The sequence below is a fragment of the Stegostoma tigrinum genome, chromosome 5 (assembly GCF_030684315.1).
Source record: "Stegostoma tigrinum isolate sSteTig4 chromosome 5, sSteTig4.hap1, whole genome shotgun sequence".
NCBI lineage: Eukaryota > Metazoa > Chordata > Chondrichthyes > Orectolobiformes > Stegostomatidae > Stegostoma > Stegostoma tigrinum.
The window spans coordinates 53,212,536-53,232,497 of NC_081358.1; the positions used below are offsets into that span (position 1 = coordinate 53,212,536).

At 40.1% G+C, this 19,962-nt stretch overlaps 1 protein-coding gene across 6 annotated transcripts in view; it reads right to left on the bottom strand.

The window, feature by feature from the left end:
* Nucleotides 1–1,313: 1,313 nt before the first annotated feature.
* The window catches only part of LOC125451579 (sperm-associated antigen 1-like), a 118,071-nt gene continuing 99,422 nt past the window's right edge, over nucleotides 1,314–19,962 (bottom strand). For 5 of the 6 annotated variants that reach the window (XM_059646000.1, XM_059645999.1, XM_059645996.1 and 2 more), the window contains 2 exons: nucleotides 8,224–8,640; nucleotides 1,314–3,308 (listed from right to left, as the gene is read on the bottom strand). In XM_059646000.1, coding sequence (XP_059501983.1) covers nucleotides 3,174–3,308; nucleotides 8,224–8,640 — 552 coding nt within the window. In that variant the 3' untranslated portion in view covers nucleotides 1,314–3,173. Of the gene's footprint in view, nucleotides 3,309–5,564; nucleotides 5,720–8,223; nucleotides 8,641–19,962 lie in introns of those variants that run through there. The other variant, XM_059645998.1, reaches the window with a different exon arrangement.

The following is a 19,962-nucleotide window of genomic DNA, read 5'->3' on the forward strand; positions in this document are numbered from 1 at the left end:
TGAATTCTCTTGGAAAGCCTGTTTGACTTTGTTAAATTGTTGTTAGAAAGTGGACCTAATTAGCTCTCAATTTTTGGTCCTAGCTGTCAATGAATGGGAATGATTTGATCTGGGGCATCATCCATGGGTGAGCAAGCGAATCACTCATATTAAAAACAAGTCTTTAGATCAAAAGGTTCTAATTTTCCTCTATATTTTCTATGTGAATTACAGTTCTTTTCACTTAAAAGAAAAAGACATTGAAAACTAAAAAGGAATAAACCTCATCATGCACTTCACAATATTGTGATTTTCCTTAAGTTGACCAACACCGCTCAAAGGTTCACATCTGTTTTGCATTTAATTAGTTTTGAAATCTGACGCCATGTTTCCTTTTTAAAAAAGAATGTTTTGAAGGCATTATTTATTTTTTCCATTTCTGAGGTGGTTCTAGATTCATTAATAGGTTGGCAAAATTAAATAAAGTTGTTTTTAAAAATTTCATGGAAAGTTATCAACAGACTGATATGAAATTTTAACCAAAGCAGTGTAATAAGACAACTATTATCCTAGGGTATTTGACAGTCTAATTAGCATTAAGTAACTGCATACAGTTTTGCAAGCTGACCACCCTTCTCATAATGAAATATTTTTCTCCCATCATTCGCAAAAAACTAACGTGTAACTTTTGTCCGGTATGCAGTTAACAATTGTATGACTAAACTGATCACAGATAATCATTGACACATAGTTAAATTAGACAGCGAAGGAAGGTACGTATTTTCTGCTTTAGTTACCTTCGTCATCTCTGGCAGTTCTTAAGTTACAGCTTTTGTCAACAGGTAGATTACATCCATTTTAAAAACAATATACTTGGTTCCTGTATTAAAGCACCATTTTTTCTTGCATTCACAGCAGAGCTAAGGTCAGCAACTTATCTAAGAAATGAAAGAGCAAAATCTGTGTCTTATGAGTTTTAGTTTTAGGGCCTTTGTAGATTTGTATTCCACCACCAAAAAATGGTTACACATATTTAATATTTTCATGCTGTGTGGAGATAAGTACATAAGATAGTGAGGGTGTACATGGTAAGTCAATGGTGAATGAACTGAAACAAAATTACAATAGTTAATGTACCACATTTTTTAAAACTTGAAAGGCCGGATGTCGAGATAGTTGTGTGAAGAACTCTTGGCTGCACCAGTTGGGATCAAGTGTGCAAGGTTCCTGCTGAAGAAAGGTCCAGACTGAGAATATCACCTTGCAAAATTACTATTTCACCAGCACAAATAATCTGGGACAGACAAGAAGGAATCAAAACAAGTATAGTTTATTTCAGTGCATAAATACAACAGGCTGATGTAACTTTTGCATTTCCCTGACCTTAACTGCGAGAATGCATTACAGTGCATAAAGTTATTAAACACCACAATATTTTAAATATTACAGCAGTAAAATCATCTGCACAAATTTACTGCATTCTAAAGAAATATATTTGACATCCAAAGTTCAAGTTTTTTTAAAATGTTTATCCTTGCTGAGCATAATTCCTGTTCATTCACAGGGATAAGGTAACATTCCGGGCCAGGCAATCCGTAAACAAAAGCTACTCCGTTCCAGATTAATATTAGTCAGAGTATAACCACTTCTGGAGTTTAAAAAAGCTACAAGTACAGCCTATTCTATATTTAGAGCTTTGTAAAAATCTATAATTAAATGACTAGGTGATATTTCTAGAGGTAGAACAGAACAGCAAAAAATAAATGGTTATTGAATTTGTGCTACCAATAGGAACACACAAAACATGTTGAACTCTGGGTGATTAACTCAATTTGAAGAGTTCATAGAAATACCTGAAAATGCTGGAAATAATCAAAATCTGGCCAATTGTGGAAAGAGAAGAAGTTAACATTTCACATTGATGACCTTTCACTGCAACATTGGCCCAAATCTTCCAATCTGGGTTGGAATCCCCATTTCTGACAAATCAGACAAGATGTTGCCTACTTAACTTGATAGTAGTATTCTGGCCGAAACCATGGGGCAAGAACCTTCCCAGCTGAAGCTACACAGAAAAGTGTGGCAATCTAATCAAGCAGCAGTGGAATGGATCAGTGATGAAACCACAGCATCAGCTGCCATATTCTGTGGATAAAAGCTCCCATAGTTACTTTGAGAGCTACTGAGAAGATAAATTTGTAAGGTAAGTGAAGGGATACAGTGGCAGGTAGGCAAGTCTGGATTTAGTGTAGGTCACCAGGATAGAGGTGGAGAATCAAGTTTGCACAGGAATTTGTGGGTTGTCTGGGATGAGGGGGGGTCAGTGGCTATTATCAATGGCAGAGTCAGCCAGGAATTAGTGGAGGTTTTAATACCTTTCTCTCTTCCTGGCTAACCTGTGAAGTGAGTAAGTCAGAACTATCCAAAGTCGCTGACTTTAACTCGGGGTTGGGGAATTTTTGGAGGGTTCCAGATGTCAGGTAACTGACCAGCAAAAATTTCATGTTTCTAGACAGTCAGCTGTGACAGGACATTCGCACAGACTCGGCATTCAGTGTATACTTCAGCAATGACTATCTTTGTAGTGGATTACTAGTGGGTTATTAACTGAGATAGCAAGAATTGCAGATGCTGGAGTCTGGGATAACAAAAATTTTCTGATGAAGGGTCCTAACTCAAAACATCAGCTTTCCTGATCCTCTAATGCTGCCTTGCCTGCTGTGTTCCTCCAGCTCTACACTTCGGTATCTCTGGGTGATTAACTCCTGATTTTTGTCATAAATGCTACCAGACTATTCTCAGCATTTCTTGAGGTTCTTTCAGATTCCTAGTAGCTGCAGTATTTTTCTTTTGAATGAAGAATTACCAGGTCTTGCTCATTTATACTCGGGAAATGAAGTCCACGACAATGAAAATTACTCGATGTTCGTTTTGAGTAAACTAGCATAGGTTAACAAATAAAGAGAGATCATTATTTAACAGTTTTACATGCATGGACCTTTAGGCCATGTACTTCTAAACAGTTAAGTGAAGGATAAGGAGTAAAAGACTAGCAACATCACTTCTAGGTCAGTATTTGTTCATTTCAAGGAAAATGAAAGTAGAAATCAGATGTGTAGCATAAGTCATTTTTATAGTACTTAAACTCCCAAGTTGCACGAAAATATATTAACTTTGTGATTTTTGCTAAGTAACTAACATTGTATATCATAGTTTCTTGCTAGATTCTGTACATCTTCAGAAGTGAAGTCATCACTTTTCATTTGTAACAGACAGCTGAAGAGTTGTTGCACTTGTTCTCTTTCTTTACCTACAAGCACTGACACCATCTGTACAAAAATAAAATTAATTTTCTTTAGTCAATTATCCCCGTAATATTGTTATCCAGCATCGAGTTAATATGTAGGTACATCAAATACAAATCTCAATTTGTTAATAATTTTGCCAAACATTCATTTAGTAATCGTTTCATGTAAAGTAGAACTCTCCTCCCAATTGTAGTCATTCTTTAGAGATATTAACATCCATAAAGTAAATAAAAGACCTAGAAATTGGATTGTAAAATGGTGTCTTTTGTGGGTGGGCAGTGGGGTAGAAAAACAAGAACTGAGGGGTCCAAATTGAATACACTGTACACTCAATCCACACCAAATTCAATGATGTGCCCTTGAGTTATCCAGAATATCTGGAGGAATTAATGTTAGATGCTACACCTTTGCAGATGGAGGCATTACCATCTGTTTCAAGCCCTTTTGCTAAGCTGTTTGCTGCCTGTTTTTTGTGGTTCCAATTTCTAAAGACTGCCACTAAAATACAAGTTAAAAACAGTACCTTGCTCCGAATGTGAAGCAGGTGCAGTTGCTGGAACTAGGTTCCAGCTTGAGACTTCAGGCAATTGTTTGTCGCCTTGTTAATTAGATCCCAATTCAGGACTTGTATAAGTCTGCGTCCCTGTCAGACAGTTTTCTCCCACTTTGATACAAAGGTACTAATTATATCCTGGCGCAAGATATAATGCAACCACATTTGTGAAGATTGCTTGATTGCCAGTCTCATGTCTTGTTATCACTGCTTATTTTTAAGCAAGTATTTTAACACTTGGCTGTCACAAACCTTCTGTCTCTTATATGATAATAATTTGAAGGTCTCTTCTTACTATGTGGTTATACATGCATCTCCCTCTCTCCTGCAATGACAGTATGCCATTTTGTTAATATGGTTCTTTCCCATCTACTTTGAGTTGACAATGTCCTCTCCACTCGATTTTCGGACTCAGTCATTTGATCAGCATTATTTAAAGATTAGGCTCTTTTCTGAACTCTCAGGATCCCAACAGTGTGGAAACAGGCCCTTTGACCCAACAAGTCCACACCAACCCTCAGAGCGCCCATCCAAACCCATTCACCTATAATCCACCTTATCTACACATCCCTTAACACAATCAGCAATTTCGTATAGCCAATCCACCTAGCCTGCACATCTTTGGACTGTGGGAGAAAACTGGAGCACCTGGAGGAAACATACACAGACACGAGGAGAATGTGCAAACTCTGCACAGTTGCCCAAGGGTGGAATTGAACCAAAGTCCCTGGTGCTGTGGGGCAGCAGTGTTAACCACTGTGCCACCATGCCACACCCACCCCGCTACTGTGAAGAACTGTAAAGATTCATGCCTTGCCAGGCTAAAGGCAGAGAGTACAAAATCAGTGAAGTGTTGCTGCAACAGTACAAGGATTTACTGAGACCGGATTTGGACTTTTGCGTACAATTTTTGTCCTCTTGAGGAGAGATATAGTTGCATTAGAGATAGTTCACTAGATTGACTCCAGAGATGAGGGGTTTGTCTTATAAAGAGAGATTGTGCAATTTGGGTATATAACTGGAGGTTAGAAGAATGAGAGGAAATCTAATTGGGTTTATAAGATGCTAAAGGGGGTTAACAAAGTAAATGCAGAAAGGATGTTTCCTCATATGGGGCAATATAGTACAAGAGGTCATTGTTTCAGGATAAGGGATAGCAGATTTAAAACTGAGATTAGGGGAATCTTCAAAAAGTTGTGAATCTATAGTTTTCACTACCCCAGAGGTGTGATAGATGGTGGGACATGGAGTAGATTTAAGGAGGAGACAGAATTATCAATTGGCTGAAGTGTTGAGGGGAGCAGCAGGAAAGTGGAGTTGAGGCCAAAATGAGACCAGCCATGATTGTATTAAATGGTGCTGTAAGTGCTGATTCCTGATCCTAGTTCTTGCGTTCTAGATGCCTGCTTAGTACAATATATAGTTTACTCTGGTACTATCTGAAGGTATTGTCTGAAATGAATGCACATGATCTGAGATCTATAATAAATTCTTAAGAAATGTGCAGGAGGCCATTCAGTCCACTATTCGAGAAGGCTATACCTAAACTGATTGTTGCCTTAACTCCACTTTGTTGTCTGCCCCCCATGTCCCTTTGTTGATTAAAAAAAAAATGTCTATTTCAGTACTAAATATATTAAACGTTTCAGCCAATGCTTGTCTTTGCATAAAAATTCCAAACACCAATTACCTTCTGGAAGAAGAAATTCCTGCTCTTTTCCATCTTTAGTGGGAAAAGCAAATCAGGTCTCTGTGGGATTCAAACTATATCAGATTCCAAGGGAACCACCTAGGGAATTGAAGATTCTGATCGGAAATTGTCCTATGTATGAGACCCTCCAAAAGTATCCATTGGAATTGGAGAATTCAGAGAGTTCCACTGAAATTAAGCAAATAGTTACTCTGGAAAACCTAGGCAATTAAAAATCTAAAATAGAAACTGCTTGACAAACTGAGCAGGTCTGACAGCATCTATGGAAAGAGGCACAGTTGGTACTGAGGCTTCTCAGTTCAATTTAAAAAATCAATACAACTTTGGGGTAGCTATTTAACTGGACACCAAACTTATCCACTCCCACCGGTCATCCAAACCACTCTGACATTGCCGGCCACCTCCTCCAAACCTGAAAATGCCATCACTGGACATAATGCCTCAACTCAGGACCAACCTCCTCTCTCCACTTGGACCCTGAACACCAGTCACTGAACCCAATATCTGTTGCCCATCTCGACCTATTCTAAATGTTCCATAATTTAACTGGCCCCTTGAGCCCTTATTTCCTACCTCCTACCCACTTGGCACCTGAACAACTACTCAGCTAGCGATCTATCCTCCTGGTCACCCAACTTCACACTGATTATACGTACCTACTCTTTCACAGTTGTCTGTGATGCTGGATCTTTAAAATACTAAATATTACAATTTACTCAGGTAAAGGAAAGAGATGCGATTTGTCTTCCACTGGCTAGCCTGTACTATATGGGACCTGAGTTAAAGTATGCTCTGCAATTCTAAAGGAACTTTGATTGGGATCTCTGGTTAGAAACATTGAGCTCTTTGTCAACATTAAAAAGGAGTAGAGTTGGCAATCTGACTGTGATAGCTGCTCTGTGGAATATCTGACCCATTACTTTTAAGCTGTACCTTTCAGCTCTACATTCTCCCATAAGAGGAAAATTCTTCTCAGAATGTACCCAGCCAAGCACTAACCCCAACCTTAAAATATTACATTTTTCAATAAAATCACTCATTTTTTAAAAAAAGTGCAAATTAGCGTAAGTGTAACTTATCCAACTCAATCTTTCCTAATGAGATAAAATTCATTAGGCTGGGATAAAGGTGTTATCTAAATTGCTTCCAAAATAAGCAGATGGCTGCTTAAGTAAAGATACCAAAACTGTGCTTACAACTCCAGGCCTGGTCTCAACAACATCCTTGTACCAAGATTTCCCAACTTTTGTACTTGTTATAACAGTGATTAAAAAATGGATTATCAATATTTAATTTCCATCCTGTGATTGTCAAAAATGTAGCTTCATAAAGAGAGTAAGCCATTCAAGTAGGAGGAGGGAGAAGGTGAGAGATAGTGGCAGGGGCAGTAAAGTCAGAGAAATAGAAAATGTTCCTTGCTGCCACAACCAGGAATTCCGAAAGATGTGTTGCCTACCAGCTGCCAGGGTTTTAGCTACTTCTGGTCAGGTATGTTTGGGAGTAGGAGGGGGAGAATCTGGTTGTTATGGCCTGCATAGGAAGCAACAATATAAGAAAATCTAAGAATGATATTCTGCTATGAGAATTTAAAGAGTGAGAAGTCCAAAGTAAAACACAGAACATTAAGCTTGTTTCATCGAAATGTTTGAAGAAGGATCACTGAATGCTGCCAGACTTGATTTTCCCAGCAATCTCTAATTTTGTTTTAGAGTTCCAGCATCTGTAGTTCTTCGCAGCACCCCCCACCCTCCATCCCAGTACTGGATTCTTCCACCGATAGGCAAGTTTCTCCCCACCTATTTTCTCCTGATCTCTTACAATTTTAACACCTCTACCACATCTCTAAATCTTTCCTTCCCCAAAGAGAACAGCCAGCTTCTCCAATTATCCACAAAGCTGAAGTTCCACATCCCTGTAACCACTCATTATCTTCTCCTGTAGGCTCTCTAGAGCCTTCACAATGTGTTCAGTTCTGGTCTTCAAATTAAAAAGATATGAAGAACTGGAAAAGAAAGATTTACAAAGATGATAATAGAATTATATAATAGAGTGTGGGAGCAGGCCCATCAAGTCCACTCTGACCCTCCGACCCACTGACCCAAGCCTGCATATATCTGGACACTATCAACAATTTAGCATGGCTAATCCACCCAAAGTACACATCTTTGAACTGTGTCAGGAAATTGGAGCACTCAAAGAAAACACATGCAGACACAGGGAAATTATGCAAACTAAACACAGACAGTTGCCTGAAGCTGGAATCAAACCTGGGTGCCTGGCACTGTGAGGCAGCAGTGGTAACTGCCATGCTGGGTGACGTTTTGAATATTGAGGCCCTCAGGAAAGACCAAAGGATTGGAGGTGGTAACTTGAAAATTAACAAAGGATTTAATGAGGTAGTAGTAAAGATGTTTTGTTGTATCATCCTTTAATAGAGAAAGTTGAATCTCCGGCCATATGGGGAAATGAGGCAAATAGCACAGATTCACTTAAAAGGGGAAACTAGATAAATATGAGAGCACAAAACAAATTAATATTTTGATAGGATGAAGTGAAATAAATGTGAGGAGGATTCTATAGAACATACACATTCCCACAGATCTGCTGAATGGAATAGTTTATAAATTCTGTGCAACTTTTAAATATGTAGTTAAACTTTAAACAATACATACCTTAAACCTTTCTGTTTTGCACAGATGAACAAGGTGCTCATACACAAGGCTGGGCTTCTTTTCTAAAAGGTGTCCTTTCAAAGTCTGAATGATCATGGTGAATACATCACCCTCTAGTTTGTTGCTCATCATGGATGGTAGGTCCTGTGGTTCCACATTTTTTAGTAGCTCTGCACAGGCAGCAAGATTGTTCTTGGCCTGCAACAGATTTAAGGTTTGGCCAAATTCATATGCATTTTTTGGCTTCAAATTAGCTCCTTTTTCTGACAGTGGTTGAGAATTTTCAAAGGTTCCATGTTGAGTTGATGCATCCTCAGCTATTACAGAATCCATTTGTCCAGTTTCAGGGTTGCTTAGAATTTCTTGTTCACTGTTTTTTTTGGTTATTTTCTCCTCCTCTTCATCACTATCAGCAATCTTTCAAAGATAAAATGGTATGATTTGAAAATAAGACGCGTGGTCTTTAAGAACAGCAGCAGCATTAAACATGATCTGAAAGTTATTTTTAAAATCTGACAAAATACAAAGTGTACAGTCACCAAGTATCCTTTCACAGCATCTTTCAATTCCATGACCTTTACCATTGAGAAGGATACGACTTATGTAAGGAAACAGGACAAACTGCATGTTCCGCCCAAAGCTACACACCATTCTGACTTGGAACAATATCTCTGTTCCTTACCTGTTGCTGGGTCAAAAGCCTGCAAGTTCATTCCTGACAGCAATATGGGGGTCTGTATCCCTTCCCAAGGGCTGTTAGGGATTGGCAATAATGCTGGCTTAGCCAGCAATAACCAAAGCCCATGAATAAATAGAGAAATGGTGATAGGATACTGGATTGCGTAGGGAGGTTGCTGAAAGTCCAGGCAATTGACTGAAAAGAGCATTGTTGGTTCAGGATCCAGGGTTCCCCATCCTTCATGTCTCATGACAACACTATTTCTGTGGAAGGTTTTTGTGAGCCAACCTCTGGCCTGCTCTTGCAACTATAGTAATTATGAGGCTGGTCTAGTTATCATTTTGGTGATACTCAGGATGTTGATGTGGGACTCACAGTGATAGTAGTACCGTTACAAATCAATGCAAAGTATTTAAATTCTCTCTTGTTGGAATTTCCTTGGTTTTAGAAGGCTCAACAATTATCCTGTACATTTGGGTCGCTGCAACTCAAGCGGTGCTGGTACATACTGTTCCTTCTTAGCTAGGAAAATGCCTCATTTGAGACCTGTAATAATTATTGATGTAAAAGATTTTGTTGTGCTTCCCTCCACTGCTATCTGGACCCTACATACAACCTATGAAATATACAGAAGTAAATGTAGAAAATGAGAAGCCTATGGATGTAGTATATTAAAGAATCAAATTTGTCACTGTTTGAGAGTGAACTTCTCCACTTCCGCCAAGACAATGAAACATTATACTGTAGCAAGTGTGTAATGCAGCAGGATATTCTACTTCAGGGATCTACACTAGCATATTACAATATTTATATCTTCTGATTTAGAGGAGAATGCCGCCAAAGGGCCAGGGAACACAATAGGACCAAGTAGAAGTTACAGCACAGAAAAAGGCCAATCGGTCCAACATTTCTATGCAAATTGAATAAATTATTCACCTGTTTTAATTCCACTTTCCAGCACTTGGTTCGTAGCCTTGCTGATTACAGTGTTTCAAGTACAAATCCAGATTAATCTTAAATGAGTTGAGGGGCATTAACAATTTGAACAAATGAACTCAGCACATTGTTGCTAAATTTGAAGGTAGACCTACACAGGATAGGAGTGTGGGCAAAGAAGGAGGAGATGGAACAAATTGTGGGAAAGCGAGAGGTTATGCATTTTGGTAGGAAGTGTAGAGGTGCAGACTGTCTTCGAAATGAGGAAAGAATTCAGAAATCTGAAGCACAAAGGGACTTAAGAGTCCTTGTTCAGGATTCTCTTAACCTTAACATGCAGGTTCAGTAGACAATTAGGAAGACAAATACGACGTTAGCAGTCATTTCAAGAGGGCTAGAATACAGGAGGAGAGATCTACTGCTAAGGTTGTTTCAGGCTTTGGTCAGATTGCTTTTGAAATATTGAGAGTAACTTTTAGCCCTATATGTGAGGTAGGATGTACTGGCATCAGAGGAGGTTCAGTGGAGGTTTACAAGAATAATCCCGGGGATGAAGGGGTTGTAATAACAGGAATGGTTAAATAACAGTTGAAAACAGTCAATGCTCAATGGAGTTTAGAAGGATGATAGAGGATCTTATTGAAACTTAAAATACTGAGAAGCCTGGATAGAGTGGATGTGGAAAAATGTTTCCGCGAGTAGGAGAGTAGGATTGGAGGGCACAGCCTCAGAGTTAAAGGATTACCTTTTAAAACATAGATGAGGAGGAATTTCTTCAGCCAGAGTGTGATAGATCCGTGGTACTCATTGCCTCAGAAGGCTGTGGAGGCCAAGTGATTGGGTGTATTTGAAGGAGGAGTAGGTAGGTTCCTGATTAGTAAGAGGGCCAATGGTTACAGGGAGAAGGCAGGAGAATGGGGTTGAAAAACATATCAGCCATGATTGAATGGCAGAGCAAACTCGATGAGCCAAATGACCTAAGGCTAGTCAGTTAAACATTAGTAGTTGGGAGGTTCCTAGAAACAGTTAGTCAGCATAGAATTAGTAGACCCATGGAAAAAGGAGGATTGATTAGCAAATGTCAGCACGAATTTCTAGGGAGAAAATAGTGTTTAACTAACTGAGTTTTTTTGGGTAACAGAAAGGGCAGATGAGGGTAACACTTTTGATGTAATATAGATGGATCTCTGGAAGGTGCATGATACAGTGCCATACAACAGGCTGGTGAAGAAAGTTATAGGTCATGGAATAACAAGGACAGTAACATGGATACAAATTTGGCTGAGTGACAGGAAACAGAGAGCATGGTCAAAAGATTTTTTTGGCCTGGAGGAACATTTGTAGTGGAATTCCCCAGGGTTGGTGTTGAGACCCTTGTTTTTCCTGATATATACATTAATAACCTAGGTCCTGATGTGCATTGGACAATTTCAACATTTGCAAATGACATGAAATTTGGAAAATTTACAAACTGTGACAAGGACAGTGCAGAACTCCAGAGGGACAAAGTCAAATTGGTGGAGTGGGCAGATGAGTTTCAATGTAGAGAAGTCTGAGGTGATGCACTTTAAAAAGAAGACGACTGAATAACAAAATAAAAAAGAAGGTACAATTCTAAAGGAAATATGGGATCAGAAGGACCAGGGTATATATCTGCACAGATAATTTGTGGCAGCAGGAGGGGTAGACGGAGCAGTCAGTAAAGTATACAGCATCCTTAGTTTTATTAATCGAGGCTTAAGTATGATGTTGAACCTAAGAACTAAGGGCCAGGGTAGGCAATTCAGCTCCTCGAGCCTACTGTGCCATTTTTATGCTGATCTCTACTTGGCCTCAACTCCATTTTCCTATCCACTTTCCATACTGCTTCAAGCCATTAGTATTTAAAACATGTACTCAATGCCCCAGCAATCATCCCAGTCTGGGGTACTGAATTCCAGATTTACAAACCTTTGAGAGAAGCAATTTATCATCTTCGTTTAAAATCTGAATTTTTGATTGTATCTTTGATTTCCTTGCTTACCTATGGATGATTTTTCTCCTTCACTACAATCTTTTTTCTTTTCTGAAAAAGACTTTAATTGGGAGCAATTGAGTATCTCCTTAAACATTTGCCAATATCCTACATTTTAGACTTCCTGCCCAGTCCACCAGGGTCAAATCTGTCATCATGTCTATGTAATTACTTCTGTCAACTCCAAATGCAAGTGTATGGGACTCCAGTTTCTCGCGTTCCAACAGCATTTAATTTTCTAGCATGCTTTGATCACTCCTCCCGTGAAAATCTTTAAATGAGATCAAGAATTAATCCACTTCATTATACACGATCAGATCCAAATTAACTTGCTCCTGGTTGATTCCCCAATATGTGGTTTCAAGAAACAATGTTCTAATACAGATAATGAACTCTTCCTTGTGGTTAACATTGCTAATTTCATTAACCTGATCTATATGCATATTAAAATTACCCATGATTATTGCTGTACCTTTCTCACTAGCCCTAAGTACTTCCTGTGCCCCACTGTGGGACTTCTGTTTGGGGACCTATAGATTACTCTCACCAGGAACTTCTCTTCCTTGCTATTTTTTTTATTTCTACTCAGACTGAACCTGTGTCTGAATCTCCAATGTTTATTTCATTTCTCACTACAACACTGATCTATTTCTTTACTACAATAATATACTACCTCCGTTTCTTTCCTGCTTATCTTTCTGAAACATTGAGTAAGCTTGGATATTTAATTCCCAAATCTGGTCTTCCTGCAATAGCTCAATAACTGCCACCAAATTATAACCATTTGTCTATTTGTGCTGTTATTTCGTTAATTTTATTTTTGAATACTTTGTGCATTCAGATATAAAGCTTTTAGGTTTATTCTATTACCAAATTACCTTACATCTGTATGATAACTTGAACAAGACACTTGTTTGACCTCAGCCACAACATTACGTAGAGTTTGGGGCATTACACTATACGAAGGATGTGAACAGACTGAAGACAGTGTTGAAGTGATTTACAGGTAAGGTTCCAGGAATGAGAAATTTCAGTTTTGAGGACAGTTTGAAGAAGTTGGCACTGTTCTCCTTGGAGAGAAGGCAGCTGACAGGAAATCTGATAGAGGTTTTTAAAATCATTAGCAGGCTGGAAAAAGTGGATTGGGAGAAACTTCCTGCTTGTGAAAGGAGCCATGACAAGAGCTCTTAGATTTAAAAGAATTTGCAAAAGAAGCAAGGGTGACATGAAACAAAATGTTTTCAATCAACAAATAATTAGGGTCTGGAAATGTAGTGGAGGCAGGTTCAACTGGAACATTTCAAGAGGGCACTGAAATGATAATTTGGATAAAACTAAAGTTCAAGAGTATAGGAGAAAAGCAGGAGGTTACTTCATGTCAATGGTACTTGTTTGAAGAGCTGGTGCAGGCATGATGGATTGAAACGCCTTCCTTTGCACCTTAAGGCTTCCATAATTGAGGTCAAAGGCTGTTCAGAGGAGGTTAAGTGGATTGATATTTGAAATGAGCCAGCTGTCCTATGGGGAATTTTAAAAATGGACATTGCTGGCTGTACCAGCATTTTTTATTGCCTGTCCCTAGCTGCCCTTGAGAAGGCGGTGGTGAGCTGCCTTCTTGAGCCGCTGTAGTATACATGCTGTAGGTTGACCCACAATGTCTTTAGGAAGGGAATTCCAGGAATTTGACCCAGTGACAGTGATGTATTTCCAAGTCAGGACAGTGAGTAACTAGGAAGGGAATTTGTTGGCAATCATATTCTCATGTATCTGAAGCCCTTATCTTTGTTGAATGTTGGCTGGGCTGTATATTGAATGGACTAGAATTGTTTTCACTGGTGTTTAGGAGATTGAGAGGTGACTTGATTGAAATATACAAGATCCTAAAAAACCTTAAAATGAATGTGAAAAGGCTTTTGTGGATGAGTCCAGAACAAGGAGGCACTGTTTTTAAAAAAAACATCAGATCACCTTTTTATGAGGATCCTTGTGTTTCTCTCAGAGGATATTGTGGCTTTGAAATGTGCCTCAGAAGGTGACACACGCAAGGTCATCGATTTTTTTTTTAAGACAGAAGAAGATAAATTCTTGTTAGGCAAGGGAGTAGATAGAAATGTAGAATTTGAAATGCAGAAACAATTCAGCCATGATTGTGATAAATGGCAGAGCAAGCCTTGAGGGGGTGAATGGTCTACTTCCTCTCCTTATTGGAAACTTTGTATGGAGATCACTTGTTCTTCATACAATTAAAATAAAAAACAAGCAGGTTGGATTACTGTTTAAGATTATGTGATTTTTAAGATGTGATCCCACCACAATCCAGCTGTTTTTGGAAGTTAAGATTCAGTTATTCCAGTCTACAACTGACAGCTTTGAATGAAAAGAAAACCAGGTTGCAAATAGTTTGGCTTAGTTTAAGCAACCAGACAGCGCAACAAAATTAGTAGTAAATTTGTGTGGTGTGCACGAAAATAACAGCCTCAGTTTTTCCAAAGTTGAACTGGAGAAAGCAATGGCTTATCCAAGACTAGATGTCAAAAAGATGAAGTCAAGAGAATTAGAGTGGAGAAGGAGAAAGGAATGAAGACTAGCAGTGTGCATGTGAAAATAGGTGACTACCATCAGGTGATTCAGCCAGGTAGAAGAGTCATCCCTGGATTCTGCTTGCTAATTGGTGATTACTTTTCAGGAGAATGCAACCAGAATTAAAGCTGTGGCATCACGGGCATTTCAGCTGTACCATGTGCTTGTGTTTGGGAAGAATGGAAGGGATCAGACAGATGTTTCCATGGCAATAAACTTGACTCCAGGATGGAGCCAAGGTCAAGAATGTCACCCAGACACAGAAAGCCAACCGAATTTAAATCTGACGGTGTTGACAATCTGAAACCAAGCACATTATAAGAATTTGAATATATCATTACGGGTATATAAGATGAGGGCATTTGGAAAGGTGGGAGAGGCAACTGCCATCTGAAAAACACAGCCATCTGCCACATGCCAGAGTTAGCACCACTTCAGCTCTTAATGAAAGCTATCTAATTAATCAACGGTGCCACAGTATTTTAGCTCAGTCCTCATTGAAGCAATTACACAGATAAAATATCTCTGAAGCAGAATTAATGGAAGAAAGGTATTTGTGAAGACAGCAGAAAAGACAGAATATTTAGAAGACAGTCTGTGTGAATTTGGAGAGATTAAGTTATAATTTATTGCTTTTTACTAACTGTGTTTATATTAGTGGGCCTTGTCTTTATTTAAACAGCATTCCAATAGAATTTAGGCCAGTTAGGGATTACTTTGTAGTCTAAGGGGGAATTGTCGGTTTGTTAGCGATTTTGTTAATTTGTTCATTGTTGGATTAAATAATAAATTGTTCCTTGTTACTTGTAAAGTGGAAATCAGGATTTTCTTTCTTTTAATAGATAACGAAGGGAAAGATGGGCTTCCCTGGGTTTTTCAGGGTAATTATTACAGGGCAATCCCTACTCCTGCCATAACAGAATGGGCTTGTGTTTTAGTTTAATTATCAGAGGGGTTCGGCTATTCTTTCTCCGCAACACTGGGGATTATTTTCTCATGCCACGCATTGAAGAGCTAAATAGACGATGTATTATTTTGGATCAGCGTAATGAAAAGGGGTGAATTAATCTGTTGTAAAAGAATCTTTATGGATGAATGACCATAGACATTTAATTTTATGTCTGAAAGTGAGTGGTTCAATCCAAAGAAAGATGTTAAACTTTAATAAGGGAAATTATGAAGGCATGATGCACTAATTGGCTGAGGTGGACTGGGAAAATTCAACAAAAAGCATGAATGTATATGGACAATGCGTAGTATTGAAAAAACTGCTGCAGGGCTTACAGCATCTACGTATTCCTTCACCGTACAAAAACTCAAAATAAAGGCCAACCAAATGTGGTTGACAAAGGAAGTTAAGGATTAAGTAAGATTAAAAGGATAGACTGATAAAGTTGCCTGAATTAGTAAATCTGACAAGTGAAATATTTTTAGAATGCAGAAAAGGAGGGGCAAGAAACTGAGAAGACAAGGGTGAATTGAATACAAATGCAGACAAACAGACTTTAAAAGCCTCTACAAATACATAAAAATTATTTTGCTGAGAATAATGTGGATCCATACTGGCGAAGTGATAAGAATTTATAATTGACAGTAGAGAAAGGTCAGAGAAGCCAAATGATTACTTGAGTTTTACAAAGAAAGACACAATAAATCTCCCAGAATTAAAGATCCAAGATATTAGTATCTATAAAAACAATGCATTGTAGAAACTAATGAGGTGGAAAGGTGATAAATTCCCAAGGCCTTGGTATTCCATAACCCAGACTGTTGAAGGTGGTGGCTACAAAGACAGTGGATGCTTAAGTAATCACCTTCCAAAATTCTACTTATTCCTGAATAATTCTTGATGATTGCAAGCTAATTATTATCACCCCACTATTTAAGAAGGGATCAAAGACAAAACAGGGAACTGCAGACGTGGTAGCCGGACATCAGTAGTAGACAAATGCTGAAGTCTATTATAAAGAATGTAATAAATGGACAGTCAGATAGTAATGAACTTATCGGGCATAGTCAACATGGATTTGTGAATAGGAAGTCATATTTGATGAACCTGTTGGACATTTTTTGAGACAGTTACTAACAGGATTGATAAAGGCAAGTCAATGGACAGAGTATACAGAGGGTCCCCTGCAAGAGATTGGTTAGCAAAATTATGCCTTTGGGGTCGGAAGTAACTTACTGGCACTGATTAAAACTGGCTGACAGACAGAAAAGAGAGCGAGATCAAATGGACCATTCATGCATTGGTAGGCTGTGACTAGCAGGGTACTACACTGATCAGTACTTGGCCCCAGCTGGTACTAGTGATTTGGATGTGGGTACCAAATGTAAAAATATTTCCAAATTTGTGGATGATACACTTGCTAAGCAAATGTGTGTTGCGAGGAAGTTATAAAGCAGCATCAGGAGGATTTGAGATAATGGGAACTGCAGATGCTGGAGAATTCCAAGATAATAAAATGTGAGGCTGGATGAACACAGCAGGCCAAGCAGCATCTCAGGAGCACAAAAGCTGACGTTTCGGGCCTAGACCCTTCATCAGAGAGGGGGATGGGGAGAGGGAACTGGAATAAATAGGGACAGAGGGGGAGGCGGACCGAAGATGGAGAGTAAAGAGGATAGGTGGAGAGAGTATAGGTGGGGAGGTAGGGAGGGGATAGGTCAGTCCAGGGAAGACGGACAGGTCAAGGAGGTGGGATGAGGTTAGTAGGTAGATGGGGGTGCGGCTTGGGGTGGGAGGAAGGGATGGGTGAGAGGAAGAACAGGTTAGGGAGGCAGAGACAGGTTGGACTGGTTTTGGGATGCAGTGGGTGGAGGGGAAGAGCTGGGCTGGTTGTGTGGTGCAGTGGGGGGAGGGGGCGAACTGGGCTGGTTTAGGAATGCAGTTGGGGAAGGGGAGATTTTGAAACTGGTGAAGTCCACATTGATACCATTAGGCTACAGGGTTCCCAGGCGGAATACGAGTTGCTGTTCCTGCAACCTTCAGGTGGCATCATGGTGGCACTGCAGGAGGCCCATGATGGACATGTCATCTAAAGAATGGGAGGGGGAGTGGAAATCGTTTGCGACTGGGAGATGCAGTTGTTTGTTGCGAACTGAGCGGAGGTGTTCTGCAAAGCGGTCTCCAAGCCTCCGCTTGGTTTCCCCAAACTCTCCGTGACTCCCTTGTTCGCTCCACACTGCCCTCCAACCCCACCACACCCGGCACCTTCCCCTGCAACCGCAGGAAATGCTACACTTGCCCCCACACCTCCTCCCTCACCCCTATCCCAGGCCCCAAGATGACATTCCACATTAAGCAGAGGTTCACCTGCACATCTGCCAGTGTGGTATACTGCATCCACTGTACCCGGTGTGGCTTTCTCTACATTGGGGAAACCATCCCATCCCTTCCTCCCACCCCAAGCTGCACCCCCATCTACCTACTAACCTTATCCCACCTCCTCGACCTGTCCGTCTTCCCTGGACTGACCTATCCCCTCCCTACCTATACTCTCTCCACCTATCTTCTTTACTCTCCATCTTCGGTCCGCCTCCCCCTCTCTCCCTATTTATTCCAGTTCCCTCTCCCCATCCCCCTCTCTGATGAAGGGTCTAGGCCCGAAACGTCAGCTTTTGTGCTCCTGAGATGCTGCTTGGCCTGCTGTGTTCATCCAGCCTCACATTTTAGTATGAGGAGGATTTGGACAGATTTAGTGAGTGGGCAAGATCATGGCAAAGGAGTACAAATGTTGAAAACTTTAAGGTTATGTATCCACTTTGGTAGGAAGGCAGATGTGCAAAGTATTTTTTAAAATGGTAAGCAGCTGGAAAATCTAGATGTACACAGAAACCTACATGTCCTTGTCAAATAATTAGAGACCAACACGCAGGTGCGACATTAGGAAGGCTAATGCAATTATAGCATTTCTGTAAGAGGCTGTGTGTACAGGAGTAGTGATGTCTTTCTTCAACGGAAGAAAAATTTGGTTAGAACAATGAAGACTTGAGTTCAGTTTCATCTCCTTATCTCAGGAAGAATACTTTTGCCAGAGGAAATGCTACATGCATTGACTTTTTCCTGGAATGGTCCAACAGAGAGAGATTTTTAAAAGTTGGCTCTGTATTCTCTAGAGTTTCAAGGAATTAAGTAATCTCATTGAAACCTACAAAATTTGGCAGGAGAATGGGAACCAGAGCTACAGATCAGAGGATGGGGTAGCCAGAGTACAGACAGATAGAGCAAGCAGAGAAACTATGGAGGAAGGATAAGCCATTGATAGGGCAAAGTGGCAGTCAGTGTAACGGGTTGAGGTGTGTCTACTTCATTACAACAAGTATCAGGAATAAGGGTGCCAAGGTTAGAAAATGAATTAGTACTTGGAACTACGATGTTGTGGCCATTGTGGAGACTTAGATAACCAGAAGGCAGGAATGTTTGTTGGATGTTCCGGAGTAGATGTTTCAAAAGAACATCTAGGGAGGGAGGTAAAGAGGTGGGGGAGTGGCATTGCTAATCAGGGATGGCATCACAGCTGCAGAAAGGGAGGTCATAGAGGAGGTTTCCTCCCTTGAATCAGTATGGGTGGAAGTCAGAAAAACAGGAAAGGAGCAGTCACTTTATTGGGAGGTTTCTATTGACACCCCCAATAGCAACAGAGTCATTGAGGAACAGATTGGGAAACAGATTTTGGAAAGGTGCAGAAGTAATAAGGTTGTTGTCATGGCCAACTTCAACTTCCCTAATATAGACTGGAGCCTCCTAAGTGCAAATAGATGGAGCAGATTTTGTCAGGTATGTCCAGGAAGGGTTTCTCTCTCAATATGTAGACAGGCCGAAGAGAGGAGAGATCATAATGGATTTGGTGCTTGGCAATGAACGAGCTCAGATTTCAGATCTCTCACTGAGACAGCATTTCAGTGATAATGATCACAATTCCCTGTCCTCTACTATAGCACGGAGAGGGAGAGGAGCAGATGGTATGGGAAAGTATTTAATTGGGGGAGGGGGAATTACAATGCTATTAGACAAGAGCTACGGAGCGCCAATTGGGATCAGATGTTCTCAGGGAAATGCACGATAGACATGTGGAGATTGTTTAGGGAGCATTTGTTAAAGGTACTGGATAGGTTTGTCCCACTGAGGCAAGGAAAGGATGGTAGGTGAAGGAACCTTGGATGACAAGACATGTGGAACAACTAGTCAAGAGAAAGAAGGAAGCAACGATCGGACAGGGCTCTAGATGTCTACAAGATAGGCAGGAAGGAACAGAAGAATGGATTTAGGAGAGGTAGAAGAGGGTATGAGAAAACTTGGCGGGTAGGATCAAGAAAAACCCCAAGGAACAAGTGGATGGCCAGAGTGAGGGTAGGGCCAATCAGGGATAGTGAAGGGAACTTGTGTGAGGAGTCAGAGGAGATAGGGAAGGTCCTTAAATGAATACTTTGCTTCAGTATTCACCTGTGAGAGGGACCTTGACGTTTGAGAGTACAGCATGAAACACACAGATATACTCGAACACGTTAATGTTAGGAAGGAGGGTGT